The sequence below is a fragment of the Meriones unguiculatus genome, chromosome 7, assembly GCF_030254825.1.
Source record: "Meriones unguiculatus strain TT.TT164.6M chromosome 7, Bangor_MerUng_6.1, whole genome shotgun sequence".
NCBI lineage: Eukaryota > Metazoa > Chordata > Mammalia > Rodentia > Muridae > Meriones > Meriones unguiculatus.
The window spans coordinates 116,460,668-116,477,174 of NC_083355.1; the positions used below are offsets into that span (position 1 = coordinate 116,460,668).

At 43.8% G+C, this 16,507-nt stretch overlaps 1 protein-coding gene and 1 pseudogene across 1 annotated transcript in view; one reads left to right on the forward strand and one right to left on the reverse strand.

Moving 5' to 3' along the window:
• Tdrd9 (tudor domain containing 9) overlaps positions 1-16,507 on the forward strand; it is an 88,262-nt gene that overhangs the window by 16,792 nt on the left and 54,963 nt on the right. The window contains exons 3-8 of the mRNA XM_060388248.1: positions 3,000-3,097; positions 4,560-4,781; positions 5,528-5,650; positions 9,725-9,805; positions 10,588-10,752; positions 14,379-14,482. Coding sequence (XP_060244231.1) covers positions 3,000-3,097; positions 4,560-4,781; positions 5,528-5,650; positions 9,725-9,805; positions 10,588-10,752; positions 14,379-14,482 — 793 coding nt within the window. The remainder of the gene's footprint in view (positions 1-2,999; positions 3,098-4,559; positions 4,782-5,527; positions 5,651-9,724; positions 9,806-10,587; positions 10,753-14,378; positions 14,483-16,507) is intronic.
• LOC110564445 (chromobox protein homolog 3-like) lies at positions 13,551-14,078 on the reverse strand (annotated as a pseudogene).

Below are 16,507 nucleotides of genomic sequence, written 5' to 3' on the forward strand. Positions count from 1 at the left end.
CTGAGTAGGTAGGTGGGGTCTTTCCTAACAGGGTGGGCCTGGCTTCAGGGTGTGACCTTTTCGTGGTCTTCACTTTTACACGGCCATCTTCAGTTGTACCGCATGGTATCTTTGGGTAGTCGCCAAAAGCCACAGTGATCTTTGCTGTGTGTGTGTGTGAGTGTCATGGAGACCAGAGGTGTCGATGCTCTCTGGAGCTGGACTGTAGGTGGTTGTGAGCCGCCCTGCGTGGGTTCTGGGACCTGAGCGGGTCCTCTGTAAGAGCAGGGTACCCTTGGCCACTATGCCATCTTCCTATCTCCTGGTTGGGGATGTTTTTAATGGTTGTTTCGCCCCTATAAGCTTTTCTTCTGACTTTGTAAGAGGAGGCAAAACAGGCTGCCTCTTTTACCCTGACCTTGGTTTTGAATGTACACTGTCACCCTACCACTGGAGAAAGCAATATATTATTATTTTGAAGATCTAATTTTCTGTTTAAGGTACAAATCTAGTAATGCAGCTTAGTTTTTTTTTTTTTTTTTTTTTTTTTTTTTTTGTATGAATAGTGTCTTTTTTTTTTTTTTTTGGTTTCTGTTTTTTGTTTCTGGAGACTGTCTCCCCATGTAACTCTGGCTAGGTTAGCCTGAACTCACTATATAGACCAGGCTGGCCTCAAACCCACCTCTCTTTGTCTCCTGAATCCTGGGATTAAAGGTATGATAGCATCTAGATAGGGTCTATATTTTAAGGTAAAAAGACCATTGCATCCTGTGAACCTCTGGACTTGTGTCAAATTGTAGATTGTTTGATGATATGATGAGGCAGAGAAGTGAGAAAAACAACAGCTTAAATGGTTTCTGTATTCTCCCAGTTTATATAAAATATTTTAATGTTTTAACAACAAAATAGCAGAAAAGTGAGAACCATGTATTTTGAGGCTGTAGTTTTCCATCTACTTTTAGACTTCAGTTTGTCACATGTAATTTGTTGGCTTACCTTAAATTATTGTTGATGTTTTTCTTTTTCTTTTGTTTATACAAAGCCAACAGCCTCCTAGCTGTGAACGTTTCTGCTCCCTGGCTTCCTGTCCACCCCGGGGCAGTGTCAGTGAAGGCAAGGCTTGATCTGTGTTGGGTCTGCTTCAGCCAGTGACCTAAAAATGTCGGGTGATATCTTGTTCCACATGGAGAACGGCTGTACTTTAGATAGTGTGGCAAGGACTTTTTTCCTTGTAAATGTTCTGTCTTTAGCAACCTTCAAAATGGATGTGATCATTTAGTCACATCGATGTTGTCAGGGCAGCAGGGTTCCTGTAGGAGCACCAGGAGCCAGGCTCGAGGCTTTTTAGTGAGAATATAGACCTGCTTCCTCTTTTCTTGTCCTGAAAGTGTCATCCCCACTTGCTGCCCCTGGATAGCTGTTCCCTCAGCCTCATTCCCACTTACTCCCCTGCTACTTCCCTGCTCTGCCCCTGCTGTGTGTCTCCTCACAGCTGCAGTGGCTTCTTCCTTTTCTGACCACAGGAAAGCAAGGACTTAGTCTTGCAAGCTTCAGGACATATGGGTGTCCCTGAGATCATTGTGGCTTTTTCCAGCTCAGGTTCCACCAGAACTGGAGGCTGCTGCCTGGACCATGAGGGCCTATATCTTCATTTCTCGTATAAAACTGTTAAAAAAAAAAAAGCTTCAGGGCAAATCAATGTGTGGTAGCTCATGCTTCTAATTTCAAGATTTAAGAGACAGAGGAAGGAGAATTGGGTTCAAGGTCATCCTTGGCTACATAGAGAGTTCAAGGCCAGTTTGTGCTACCTGGGATCCAGTCTAAAAAAAAAACAAAAGTAACCCCCCCCCCAAACCAACCATCCAAAACAACAACAGCAGCAAAAATAAACAAACCCAACCTGACCCAAACCAGAGAAGTTGGGAGTCCCAGTGAATGAAATAAGACACAATAATGGAGAGCCTCTGTTTCTGTGAGCCTTCCATGTGTAAGGAAGGTGGTCAAGGCCTCTTTCCCAGGAAGGAACAGCTTTTTCTTTGAGAGACTGTGACAGACCAGGATCTGTTGGCTGTGGAGTTAAGAACAGGTGCCACACACTGATGCAGATGCAGGAAAAGAGGGCCAGGGGAGGAGTGTGTGGGAGGACCAGGCTGTGCACGCTAATGTCACTCCAATCTAAATGTGTTTGTGTATATATAAAGTCGGGGTTGGGGTGCAAGGTGTGGGGTTTGGGCCCTGCACCCCAAAATAAAGTAACACTTTAATCACATATTGTTAGACTAATTGTGAAAGAAAGATTGACCACATGTTTTTAAGGTGAGAACAGGGCTGAGCTATAGGAACAGAATTGGATGAGAGAGAGAGAAAGAGAAGGGAACCATGGAGGTAGAGGGGCTCCCAGACTGGGTGATCTGGAAGAGGAACAGGAAGGATTAGGAGTCTGTTTTGAAAGTAAAAACTTCTGTGCATGAGTTCCCCTGTTGTGTCCTTTGCCAGGTGGTGACCAGGGCAGTTGAGGATTGTGGGATGGCCAGAGCAGGTGCACAGACTTAGACGAGAACGTTGAATACTTGGGGTCAGACAGACTCCAAAGCAAATATTTTTAGCATAGCAAACAAGCCCCTTTCACCACATCCGTAGCTTGTAGGTTGTGTTTACCTGTCACCATCATCAGCTTCTTCTGTAGCAAGGAATGTACACTTCACCCCTTGTGCACACAACTAGAGTCTCACACTAGTGAGCTACCACTGAATGAGGTGCTGACTGCTGTGTGAGTCAGGTCTGCTGACTTAGGGCACAGTGCAGGCAACAGTGTCGGTGGCTGGGATAGAAGGCCACCAGCCTAGTGGTGTGCTTGTCTGCATCAGTAATAGTTGACCCACCAAGGAGGGACTGTCAGTCTGCAGAGAAGGGATTTAGCACTTGTGTCTACAAGCCTTATACACAAATTACGTAGGCCATTGGCTTGTTTACTGTCTCTCTTTTCAGCTACAAAATAACTTTGTTTTGTCTGAATACAGGTCCAAGGTCGCCACTGACCAAGTTAAGTAATGTGACATGCATCCCAGACACCACTTATAAATATCCTGATTTGCCTATAAACCGGTGTAAAGAAGAGGTAAATGACTTTTCCTGATGTAGTTTTGATGTTTGAATACATGCCTGAAGCACGGTGACACTGTTGATAACATGGGTGGGCCAGCACACAAAATACCTCCACAGAGCTCAGACATACCACAAGTGTGCTCACCTGACGATCAGCAGTAGGCCACCCTCCCATCCTGGTGGAGCTTTTTAAGGAACACACAGACAGGGGGAGGAAGCATCTGTGGCATGTACATATCCTTTTGGTACTATTTATTTATTTACTATTTATTTATTATGTGTGCAGTGTTCTGCCTGCATGTACACCTGCATGCCAGAAGAGGGCACCAGATCTCATTATAGATGGTTGTGAGTCACCATGTGGTTGCTGGGAATTGAGCTCAGGACCTTTGGAAGAGCAGCCAGTGCTCTTAACCTCTGAGCCATCTCTCCAGCCCCTTTTGTTACCATTTTCAAACACCTTTCGCAGTAGGATGGTTAGGTTTTTGAGTAGATATATGTTATTAAGTATGGTTAAAAGTTAGTAAATTTAAATCATTATTTATTTTAGTGAACAAAGTTGTAGATAAAATAGGAAATGTTCCAAATTTTATTTATATTTTGCTGAAGATTGAATCATGGTTTTATGGAGTCGATAGAATTTATTAGTCTTAGATTCTGAAATCCAAATTTATACTTGCTTGACCATTGCTGATTGTTAGCAGGGTGATTAGAATTTTTACAATACTGCATGCACATTGTAAGGGAGGATATAGTTAATTGTTTAAAATTCATCTGAAGAAGAAAAATTAATCTGAAGAATTTGAAATGAAAGTTCAAAATCATGTGACTGTAATGACAGTTTGGTGTTTTTTTTTTTTTTCCTGGTAGAATTGCATTCAGTCTCTCTTTCTCTTTGGTTTTTCAAGACAGGGTTTCTCTGTAGCCTTGTCTGTCCTGGACTTGATTTGTAGACCAGGCTGGCCTTGAACTCACAGCCATCCACCTGCCTCTGCTTCCCTGACTCCAGGGATCACAGGTATACAACACCATGCCCAGCCATATTGTCTCTTTATAAAGTTTTAAAATAATAGACATTTAGACTGAGAAGCATAGAAGCCGAGTTTGAAATGTTAATTTTTTATTTAAAGAAGCAGTTGAGATGGAGAGCACTGTTACCTTGGCCTGGTTTCCATAGCTGTCAACAGCTTTGCGCTGCTGCGGTGGTGTCCACCTGTAGTCCCTGGACCTAGGAGGCAGAAGGAGCAGTGGGCTCCGTAATGTGGCCTCCTTTCATAAACCAGCCATCCAGCCACCGCTAGGAGGGTTGAGGTTAAAGTGGTGTGCATGATTAGTCTTCCGTGTTTTTGTGATGTGACGGGGTGGGGCACTGCTGAGTTCAGTGAGTCAGGCCTGAAAGCTTCTCCAGACCACAGGGCGCTGCGTTATTGTCTAAGCTGTGCTGGTTGTGAAAATTAATTTTCTTTTAATTACAGGTTATTTCTTTGATAGAAAGCAATTCTGTGGTGATCATACACGGTGCCACAGGAAGTGGTAAGAGCACTCAGCTCCCACAGTATATCCTGGATCACTACACTCAGCGCTCCACCTTCTGCAACATAGTGGTTACCCAGCCGCGGAAAATAGGGGCTAGCAGCATTGCTAGGTGGATCAGTAAGGAGCGCTCCTGGACGCTGGGTGGCTTGGTAGGCTATCAGGTGAGACACAGCGACCGTGAATGTTCTCTTCTTGTTGACTTTTTACTGTATGTAAGTTGATGTCAGTAACTATTTTGTGCTGAAAATGAAAGAGCAGAATTATGGTATAATTAAAATTTATTGAAAGTAAAATTCTTGAAAACATTTTAAAATTTCTTTTCTAGTTGAATGTTCCAAATTTCATTTTTATTTTGCTGAAGATTGAATCATGGTTTTATGGAGTCGATAGAATTTATTAGTCTTAGATTCTGAAATCCAAGTTTATACTTGCTTTTTATTATTTAATCTTTTAAATTAGACTTTTGTAGTCTATAAGGTCTTGTCACATAAAAATACTGTAGATATGAGCTGGGCATGGTGATGCATGCCTTTAATTCCAGCACTCGGGAGGCACAGGCAGATGGATCTCTGTGAGTTTGAGGCCAGCCTGGTCTAGAAAGTGAGTCCAGGAGAGCTGAGGTTACACAGAGAAACCCTGTCTTGAAAAACCAAGAAAAAAGGAAAAAGAAAGAAAGAAAACACTTTAGGCAGCATCGTTGGATAAGCCAATCCCTGCCCCAAACGGAAGAAAATAAAATCAATTGGAGAACCCGACTTTTCGTTTGGACCCTACATATCTTCTGAAATACAGTAACTTCTTACATTTCCTACCTTAGGTAAAATGGACATAATTTATTTGGCTAGTTAAATGGGAGCCATTGAAACCTATCTTTTTCTCCCTCTGTCTTTTCCTTTGTCAACTTTAGGTAGGGCTAGAGAAAATAGCAACAGAAGACACTAGGTTAATTTACATGACCACTGGAGTCCTGCTTCAGAAAATTGTAAGTGCCAAGAGTTTGATGGAATTCACTCATATCTTCATTGACGAGGTAAGTACTGTGCTGTCTGGGGCTCTTATTCCCAGAGCAGTGTGGCCTGCCAGCCTGTATCCTTGCAACATGGTCTGTTCTTCCCTTTATACTTGACAGTGTGAATTATCTGTTTTATCCTTTGTTCTTTGTCTCCCAAAATACAGGTGGGGTGTTGAGGACGAGAAAAAGATTGCCTTTAAGAGCAGAGATCAGTGGGCAGGTTACAGCCCCAGATGAGATGGGCACAGCCTTTTGAGTGAGGTTGAACTGGCAAATTTCCTTTCACGAGGTCTGAGTGTCTCAGCAGGGAGCAGTAGATGCCAGGCGTGCCCACCGGGCTGGTGGACAGTAGCCACTTATGGAGGTAGACAGTTGCCTGATCAGTCAAGGCTGACAATAGGTCTAAAAAAGTGGGCTGAGGGTGTAGTTCAGTGGTAGAGTGCTTGCCTAGCTTATGCGAGGCCCTAAGTTCAAACCCCAGCACTGCAGGAAAAAGCTTTTAAAAAGGTAAGATATATTAATTTACTCTGAAAACAAGCTCAATTATAATAATATATTATTATGTATTAAAATATATTATAATATATTGTTATATATTATATAACATATAACAATATATTATATAATATATAACAATATATTATAATATAGTATTGTGTATTATAATATATTATAATGAAGTATTATGAGTCAGGCATAGTGGCACACACCTGTAATTGCAGAACTCAGGGAGGTAGAGGCAGGAGGAGGATCTCTGTGATTTTGAGGTTAGCCTGGTCTACAAAGTGAGTCCAGGATAGCCAAGGCTACACAGGGAAACTGAGTTTCAAAAAAATAAAAAACAAATAAAAAGTATTGTGAACTCTATTTTTGTGCCTGTTTTAGCTTTTTTTTTTTTTCTAATTTTAAAAAATGTGTGTATGTATGTGCACGCTTGTGTGTGTGTGTGTGTGTGTGTGTGTGTGTGTGTGTGTTCTGGTGTGCCACATTTTAGAAGTTGGTTCTCCCCTTCCACCTTGGTGTCTGAGGACTGAACTCGGGTCACAGGCTGACGTTTTTACCCACAGGGCCTTTATTTATTTATTTATTTATTTAGCCAGGCTAGCCTGGGGTTCACAATCCTCCTGCCTCTGCTTCTTGACGCTTGGATATTGGCATGTACCATGGCACAGGCTTTGTCTTAGCTTTCCTAATTATTTTTTTCCTTTTTTTTTTAAATTTTTTATGTTTTTTTGTTTTTTGTTTTTCTGAACTCGCTTAGTAGCCCATGCTGGCCTCAAACTCACAGAGATCCTCTCTGCCTCCCAGAGTGCTGGGACTAAAGGTGTGCACTATCACACCTGGCTCATTGTTCATGTTTTAAATGGGTGTTCCGAGGTGTGGGATGCTGCGTGTTACACACTCTCAGAAGGTTTGGAAATGGTCCACACGCTCCCTGCCCCTCAGATTTCTATAAAAATGTGTTGTCTTGAGAAACAAGATTCTGATCTTAAAACATTCTGAAATCTGACCATTTCGAAAACCTGGTTTTGAGGGTGGGGCCTTACTATGCTCATGCTGTGCTTGTACAATAGCAAATCTGTCCTGCCAGAGCTTTGTGACCGCACTGTGGCCTTGAGCACATTCCTTAGTCGTACATCACTGCAGGTGTTTGAGGGGAGCATAGAGAATATGATCTCTTCAACATCATGGGCAACAGGGGTCAAATTTTCCTTATCCGTTGGTAGTTTAGCATGTCTTCAGGTAGAAATAAAAGTCAGACTTAGTAGTATGCACATTGAAAGACATTGGCATTCACAGTGGCTGTCACTCACAGGGCCTGTTCTTGTAGTTAAGCCTCTTCACATGAAGGAAATCCTAGCCACCCACCATGGCTAGGATTGCTGCATGTCCTGGCTCACCCCGAGCCTGCAGGGCTAATGCCTGTGTCCTCTTTGTCCACCTGACAACCTGTCTGCTCTGCACATATGTACATGACAGAGATAACATGTACACACCATATTGTTGACAGCTTTCACTCTCAAAGGTTAGCAGAAATTGCTAGAGCAGGCACAGAGGAGCAGTGGGGAACAATACAGCCTCTGCCCTCACCACTGTGTTGTCTGCTCCCTGACTTGGGAATGAGTATTGATAGACCTGAAGTTTCAGTTAGCACTCAGTACTAATCATGTTCTCTGTAATACTTTGAATTTCAGAAGAAATATACCTAAATTTGAAATAGCCAGGCAGTTTGATAGGATGATAATATTTCTGACTTCTTAGGTCTTGAGAAAAAGTAAGCGAGCTCTGATCACATTCTGGGCATTTATTTTTTTATTTTTTTATTTTTGAGTAGCTGTAGAAGTGCCTGACAGGTGTCTGTGGAGACAAGCATGGCCTAATTTCTCATCTCGTCCCTTCATGAGGCCCAGGATGCTGGTGTCTGCTGAGTGTACTTGTGCTAAGGAAAGGCCTGTGGGGCCAGAGCTGATGCCCAAAGATGGGGAGAGGGGCAGCAGGCTAAAGCCTGTGGGCAGGATAGGAGGAGCTGGCCTGGAGGACCAGAGAATTTGGGTGCAAATACGGAGGAAAGACTACAGTATTGTTCCTGCTTTCATTTGAGAGGAGGTTTTTGTATAACCCATACTGCCCTTGAATTGCTGATCCTCTGGCCTCTGCCTTTCAAATGCTGGGCTCACATATGTGTGCCACCGAGGTTGGCTAAAGTTGTGACTCAAGTTTAGGGGTGGGACCTGATAGTTGAGAAGTCACCTTGGGGGCCCTCCATTGGCAGTAGCTTTGATTTTCTAAGTAGGAGAAGGGAGGCTTTTGTCAAGGAGCTGTTCTGGAGTTGGGATAGGGTGGAATAAGAATGAAATTTCTGTGGCGTTCTGTGAGGATCTCCAGCCATTATCCATGAACATCAGATAGCTTCCAGTGTTTGCCTTCTGCCATTTGCCTTCTAGATTTCTGCTCAGTAGGAAGTGAGGCACAAGACAGCAGGGCCAAAAAGAGAGCTAGCTGTAGAATGAAGCCTTGCCCATTCTTTAGATTTAGTGCCTGTTTCTCTCCATGTGCAGGGAGAGATCTGGAGTAATGTTACTGTTCCCATGTGTCCTCACATACCCTAGCCTGATTGGGCTTCTTTTGGAGGTGGAACAGGATGGCGTGGATGTGGCAGTTATGGGTCCCGAATCTCAATCTGGATCTCCATCTGAGCAGGCCTGGGAGGCGGCTGCCCCCACGTGTGGTCCAGCTGCCCTAGATTCTGACCATGCTTGTATGCTCTGTCAGCTTCTGCTGGCCAGCCCGGGACCACCCTGTGAGCTTCGGTTCTCTCTACCATGGAACAAGACTCATGCTCCCTAGCCAGTGGCAGACTGGCACAGCTTCAGCTCCACCCTTGTTAGAATAACAAACCGCAAACCGTGGTAGAGAGATTAGCAGGGACTGGTCAGGCAATGTTGCTAGTAAGTGGGCATGCCTGAGAGAGCTCAGCATTGCTCTGCTCTAATGCTGGTGGATCCCAAAGAGAAATATTGAGGGTGACAGTGACCTGCATGATACCCTCTAGCTGGTGGGCAGAGGCCCTTCGCTTACTCTTAGGCAGGATAGGAGCAAGTCCCCTGAAGACCTGTACTGAGCTGAGAACCCTGGGTTGGCTGAAAGTCTCGTAGGCACATGAAAGCCCTCAGTACCCTATCTCATCAAGTGACGTGTGCATCCTCTTGTAAAATTCCACTTCCGCGTGTGTGCTGTGCATGTGCATATGCATGTTTGCACGAGTCTTGGCACATGTAAGTGTGGGTGCAAGTCCATATGCATGCTTATACATATGGCAGCTCAAGCCCGATAGTCTAGAACCATCTTTAACCACTCTCCCACAGTATTCATTGAGACAACGTCTGTCAGTCAACCCAGAGCTTGCCTATATGACTAGCCAGCCTCTCCTCTCTCCACCGTTGATGCTGGAATTATGAAGTTACAGGGACTCTGGGAATCAGAACACTGATTCTCAGGCTTGCTCGAGCAACAAATGATTTAGCCACTGAGCACTTTCTTGGCCCTGACATGCCACTCGATGCCATTCAAGGGTGCCCTTTTTTTCTGTAGGTGCACGAACGAACCGAGGAAATGGATTTCCTGCTGTTGGTAGTCCGTAAACTCTTGAGGACAAATTCACGTTTTGTGAAGGTAATTTTTAGATTTCCTTCTGTTTCATTTTACCAGTTGGATACTGTGCTGGTTGTTTTTGTCCATGTGATACAAACCTACATATGTCTGGCAAAGTGACTCTTAACTGAGAAAATTCCTGTGTAAGATTGGCCTGTAGGCAAGTGTGTAGGGCATTTTGTGATTAATGGTTTATGTGGAAATACCCTACCCACACTGGGAGGAGCCATCCCTGGGCCAGTGGTCTTGAGTGATAAGAATCTGGCTGAGCAAACCGGAGGAGCATCGGGAGTCAATGCTCTTCCGTGCTCCATGAGGAGCAGTGGGAGTCAGTGCTCTTCTGTGCTCTCTGCTTCAGTGTCTGCCACCAGGTTTCTTCTTGAGGTCCTGCCCTGACTACCCGCAGTGACCTGAGAGTTGTGAGAGGAAACTTTCCCCCGAAGTTGCTTTTGGTCCTGGTGTCTGTTATAGATGCCTTATTCCAGGTCCTGCAGGAAGTAGGTTCAGGGCATTCTTTATACTGTTTTAATTTGTATAATACACAAGAAAAAAACCCAAAATAGTCTATATAAAACTATATAAAAGGGAGATCTGCCCTTTCTGCAGAGAAATGGAGGAGGAGGAAGGAGTTGGGGAAGAGAGGAGGCTGGGGAGAGGGACTGGGCGGAGAGGGGGGAGGGGAAATTGGTCAGGATGTAAAAACAAAACAAGACAAAACAGTAATGGTGGGAGGTTGTGGAAGGCGGGGCCGGGCTCTGTGGTGGCTTGCACTGCTTGCTCAGGATGGGCTCTCTTCATGGCAGGTGATCCTCATGTCTGCCACCATCAACTGCAAGCAGTTTGCAGACTACTTCGCTGTTCCTGTTCAGAACAAGATGAACCCTGCGTATGTTTTTGAAGTGGAAGGCAAGCCACATGCTATTGAAGAGTATTACCTCAATGATTTGGGGCACGTTTACCATAGTGGGGTACGTTGGGTGCATTGCTTCATTTATAGGCTGGACTTTGCTTTCTGACTGAGTTCCCCAGGTATGGTGGTGAGGCCCTTTTAGAGCTCCTTAGAGCAGATACATGGGAGGAAGAGGGTGGAGAAAGTGAAGGGAGGAAGCGACTGGGCTTCTGTTGTAGCGGTGAACATAGTATTCTCATTGCACATCCTTGTGGGAGATACTGTGGCCAGCTCCATACCTCACAGGTTCTGCTCATTATGAAATGGACACTCACTTGAGGACGGGACTCTTGGTTAAATGCATGCGTTCTAGTGTAAGGGGAGTTCAGCCTGGAAGAATATTGTACCGTGACTGTGAACACTGGGCACATATTTCTGTAAGAGGCTGATACAGGTTTGTTTCTGTGTGTGGTAGTTTAGCGTCTTGGAAGTCTAAATGTAAAGTAGAAGGGCTGTGGCACTCTTTCTTTCTCATCCTTCTGGGAGTGTGCTCAGTAAGAAAGTGCTGTATAGCTGTGTAAGACCCTGGGTTCTGTTTCCAGCTCATGAGCAAAAACTAAAGGCATGAAAACTTGCTTCACTCCTTTCCTCTTTCTAGCTGTCTCTACCCATCAGGCCTTGCTTTCTTTCCCATAAGAAACTGCCATTGCAAAGCTCACAGGGCCGCTTCTCACACAGTCAGGATCCTGCCAGGTAAATATGGGCCATTTCTTCTTCAGAGGTAGTGTGCTCTCTCACACAGTTTTTGCCGATATCTCCACATCTGTTTGCTTCAGTAAATATTTTTTTTTATTTCTCTTTTAGAGTTGCATGCCATTCCTCCATGTGGCGGCTGCTCTTTGCCTGGTCTCTACCACCTGTGCTCCTGCCGCACAGCTGCTGCAGTAGCCAACTCTGTCACATGCTGCTGTGCACGAAAGACAGCTGGTTCTGTAGGCCACGGCTTCTCGGCCTCAGCGCCACTGACTCTTTTGGCCAGATAATCCTGTGTGGCAGGGGTGTCCTTGGCATTGCGTGGTGTCTCTTCTTGTTCTTGTCCTCTCCATTATCACAACCCAAAATCTTCCTAGACAGTGCCAAATGTGCCTGTGTGGCCGTGTGTGGACCGCCTTCCTACAGCCTCTGAGCCTGGAAAGAGATTGTTGGGACAAACATTACATGTGCTTGCAATTTGGTGGATGGAGCCCAGCTGCTCCAGAGTAGGAGCTTCTCTTCTCTTCCAGATACTTCAGCGCTGAATAGGGGTCTGTACTGGAATGAGGTGCTGGCTAGGTCTCACCTGACATCAACATCAGACAATTCTTAGTGGATACATTGATAAAAGGGTAGCCAGCTGTGGGCGTCTGTTCTGTGAGCACTCTGGTTAGACTAGACCAGCTGCCTAGAAGCAAGGGCCTTTTGGCTGATGGTGGATTGTGGTCAGCTTTTTGAAGGCACGGAGATTTACCATTGCTTACTGCACAGCCTCTCCTTGGCATCTAGAAGGCACGCAGGAAATATTTCAGTGCACAAACCAACATGACTGGACAGAGTACTGCATGTGGAGTTTTGTCTGGGCATTTTGGGGGAGGGTGCCCTTGTCTAGCTAAGCCACACTGTCGCTAACGATCCTGTCTAATACTGGTAATTAGGAAGGTGTTGTTTCAAATTTATTCCATTACAAACTTTCAACATCAGAGAATGTTTTCAAGTCCAGTCTCGTCATCATTGCTACCGTTGTCTTCGTACCATGCCATGGCGTCCAGCCATGCCTTCTGTGCAGCCCAGCCCCACTGCCTGTGCTCCTCTCTCGCTCCTCTTGACCCACTGCTGTTGTTTCTCCTTGTCTTGAGATCGCTCACTGTGTGTGTGTGTGTGTGTGTGTGCTCAGTGTGCATGCATATGTGTATATGTTTGCTTTTTTGAGACGGGGTTGCTCTGCGTAGCCCTGGCTGTCCTAGAACTTGCTCTGTAGACCAGGCAAGCCATAAACTCACAGAGATCTGCCTGCTTCTGCTCCTGATCGCTGGCATTAAATATGTGTGCCAACACTGCCTGGCTGCTCATCTCTTCTTGTTCGTTTTTAAACATGATTGGCTTTCCTCTTGAGAAACATCCTCCTCGGTGCTAGGTTTCTCTGCATCTCTCGCCCCCCTCTCTGTCTGGGTGGGGGTGACGGTATGATCGCTGTCTCTTCCGCATAGCATAAGGTATATTTATTTACAGGCTCATTTTGGGCCTGTCCCCATGTAGCAAGGTCAGCCTTAAGCTTACCTGGCTTTCTGAGGATACTGACATTGTTAGCCACTCTGGACTTTCTGAAACTCATCTTTGGTGCCCTGGTGATCTCTGGATTTTTCTTATGCCAATTTTATGTGTTTCCTTTCAAGACCCTCATCAACTTGTGTTTTCATCTCTAGTTCTTTTGAGTATTAAAAAAGGAGACAAAAGAAAAAACCGTTACCTAAGCGTTTTGTGCATATGCATGTACACAAACAAAAAAGCATGAATGGTCCTTCTGTGTCCCCGTTAAAAATAAGTTCCAATAGAGTACTGACTGTAAAATCTCCCTAGCATTTAAGAAAAGCTGTTCTTCAAAGCTGAGGAAACAGAACATGGTATCAAATATTCTATTGTTAAAGGCAGCAACTACAGAAAGCTCTTATTTGCTCAATGGAATCAGTGCCTTTTGATGCAGAATGAAACCCAAAACTATCCCAACTACTGTCACTACTTTCAAAACCAGCACATCAAACTTGATTTTCATTAGAACGCTATTTTTCTACACTAGTAATTCAAAACCCAAGATCCAGATTATATATATATAAATGCAAACAGTTACTGTGCTTCATCTTCGTGACAAGAATGCCAAGTCAGCCTCTCCTCATAAAAGGCGATGACAATCTGAGGACACTTCATATTTACCTCCTTTGCCAGCACCAAATCAGCCTCGTCTAAGTCCTTCCATTTCATGAGAAACATGAATTCTCCACTGCTGTCTGTGGCACTGATTATTCATTCAGGATCAAGACCTCTGGCAAAGCCCCTTGGTTTGTCAGCAGTGTCTCTTCTCTTCTTCGATTTGCTACCGTCAGATTCACAGTCAGATAAAGATTTCCTTTTTGTACCATCTTTTTCTTTACCAGCTTTTTGAGAATTAAGAAATTCTTCAATTAATTCTGGACAATATAAATTATCTTCTGGTTCCCAAGTATTACCAGCGTCTGTGAACCCCTTCCACTTCAGGAAATATTCCATGACATGAAGGTCCAGCACTTTTTCTACCACAAATTCTTCAGGCTCTGCCTCTTCAACTTTTTTATTATTCCCATTCTGTTTCTTTCCCATTTTTTGAAATGTAGTTTTATCGGCCTTTTTTTTTTTTAATTGGAGATTTGAGGAGTTCACTGTTCAGATGCTCAGGGCTGCGGATGCTGTAGTCTCCCAGCTACGCGCTACAGCTCAGCCACCAATACCATACTTTCGAGGTATCCCAGGCAGCACAGCCACTGCAAGAGTGGCTGTAAATGGCACTGTTGTTGTTGCTGTTGTTATTATTTCACTTAAGGTGTTTTTAGAGTGATGGCTAAAGGGATGAACACATGTCTAAACCAGCATTCTCCTGCAGCTCTATTTAGAAGTTCTATTTCTTTTAATTTTTTTCAGCTCCCCCCCTACCGTCTGGAGGAGCCAGTGATAACAAAGGATGTCTATGAAGTTGCTGTCTCTCTCATTCAGATGTTTGACGAGCTGGACATGAAAGAGAGTGGGTAAGAGTCTCTGCAGCTACATTTATGTGTGTAACTTGAAACATTGGTCACTCATTTGGGCCTTCTTAGTGTTTTTACAGTATTAAGATAATAGCTGTAGACACTTGGGCTTGTTTTGAGACAGAGTCTAGTGACATAGTGACAGAGAGGTGCTGGGAGTTCTGGTGTGTGCTGTCACACACAGATGGAGATGCCTTTTCAGCAGTTAGCAGTCACTGGTCACTCTTCAGATTTCTACTACAGCAGTCAAAGCCATACTGCGTGCAGCTTTAGACTGTCTACTCTAGCGTGCTCTCTCTCTAATCTAGCTAATCTCTAATATCTATGTAATATTTGTTTATATCTGTCTGTTTCTCTGTGTGCATCTGTCTGTCTATCTATCTATCTATCTATCTATCTATCTATCTATCTATCTATCTATCATCTATCTATCTCATCTATTTTAAGCTAGTATTGGAGCCAGAAAACAGAATGATGGCTTTTCCAGACATAGGAGTCACATGGCTTTTTCTGCCTTGCCTTTGTTTTCTTTGTTGCAGAGATATTTTCTGATACCCAGCAGGCAATCTAGATGTTCATTCTTTTAGCTTTTTTTAAACTTGAGATTTTTTTTCCTTTCAGAACAGTTTAGGTTCTAAGTGCTGGTTTGAGTCTATAATTTTAAAAATACTATGTTATTGAAGCTCTATGCTCCTAATTTTATTGCATCTCATAAATAGCATTTATTATTTTAGAGACAAATAATGGTGATGTATATTCTTTCTCCCTTAGTAACCAAAGCTAGATGGCTGGGGTAACATTTTTCCTATAGACCTTAGGAACCCCCTGAATTAATCCTTGTCAAATTTGGACTTCTTATCTTGGATCACTTTCATTCTTCCCAAATTACACCCTTCAAAAACTCTGTTGGTAAAATTTCTTAGCTTTTATTTGGGTAAAAGTTATTTTACTTCAGCTTCATTTTTTTGTTTAAAAAAAATCTAACTCAACAGATAAAAAAATTGAGCTGGGGAGATGGCTCAGTTGCTAAAGTGCTTGGTTTGCAAGTTTGAGAACCTGAGTTTGATTCCCAGAACCCACAGGGAAAAGAAGCAGGCATGGTGGTGTGTGCTTATCATTCCACTGGGAAGGTGTAGGCAGGATGGGCCCTGATTCTCAGTGCTCACCACGCCTGGTTGGTGAGAATCAGGCCAGCGAGACCCTGTCTCAAAGAGCGTGAGCAGTTCTTGGGGATGGCATCCAGAGCTGACACTCAGACTTTTCTGTCACCTTCTCCCTCCCTTCCTCATTTCTGTCCTTCTCCCCTCTTTCTCTCCCCCTCATCTTCCCTTTTCTTTTTCTCTCCTGCATGCACATATACCTATACCTGCACTTATCCAGCTGCATCACTCCCGTGTCTGCGGTGTATAGCATGACATTTTGGGTTGATTCAGTCTAATCGGTAGACACAGGCGGGCTCCCTGGATGTGTGTGCAGTGCTTTTAGGTGTAGATTGGCTTCTCTCACTTGAAATGGTTGGGACCAGAAGTTTTTGTACTCTGGAGTGTTTTCACAGACTTCGGTGGCTGAACCCATAAACACTCCAGACTCAAAAACATTTTGAGGCACATAGTTAAATGTCAGACTTTGGAATATTTCAGATTTCAGATGTTGAGAGTAGGAATACTTAACTTGTATGAAGTTCTTGGTTGTTATTTGCTTCTTATATTTTATTTTTCTAATTTTGTATATATACACAGTATCATTGAGATAAGCATGTAGCAAGTGTATCTTTTTTTTTTTTTAGCACTTTCTAAATTTTGATGCTATTTTCCTATAATCTGCTGGCTTGTGTTACTACAAGGAGAAACCTTTTTGTCTCACTGTTCTCTGTGGGTAAATGTATCTCTTCACTCTGGCTAACTATCAGATATATTCTTTGTTTTTGATGACCTATGGCTCAGAGCTGGGGTAGATGTGGCTTTCTCTTTACTTCCCGTGCTTGTGATTGGGTAGCTCATAGTCTCAACACTAGTGCCTGAGTCT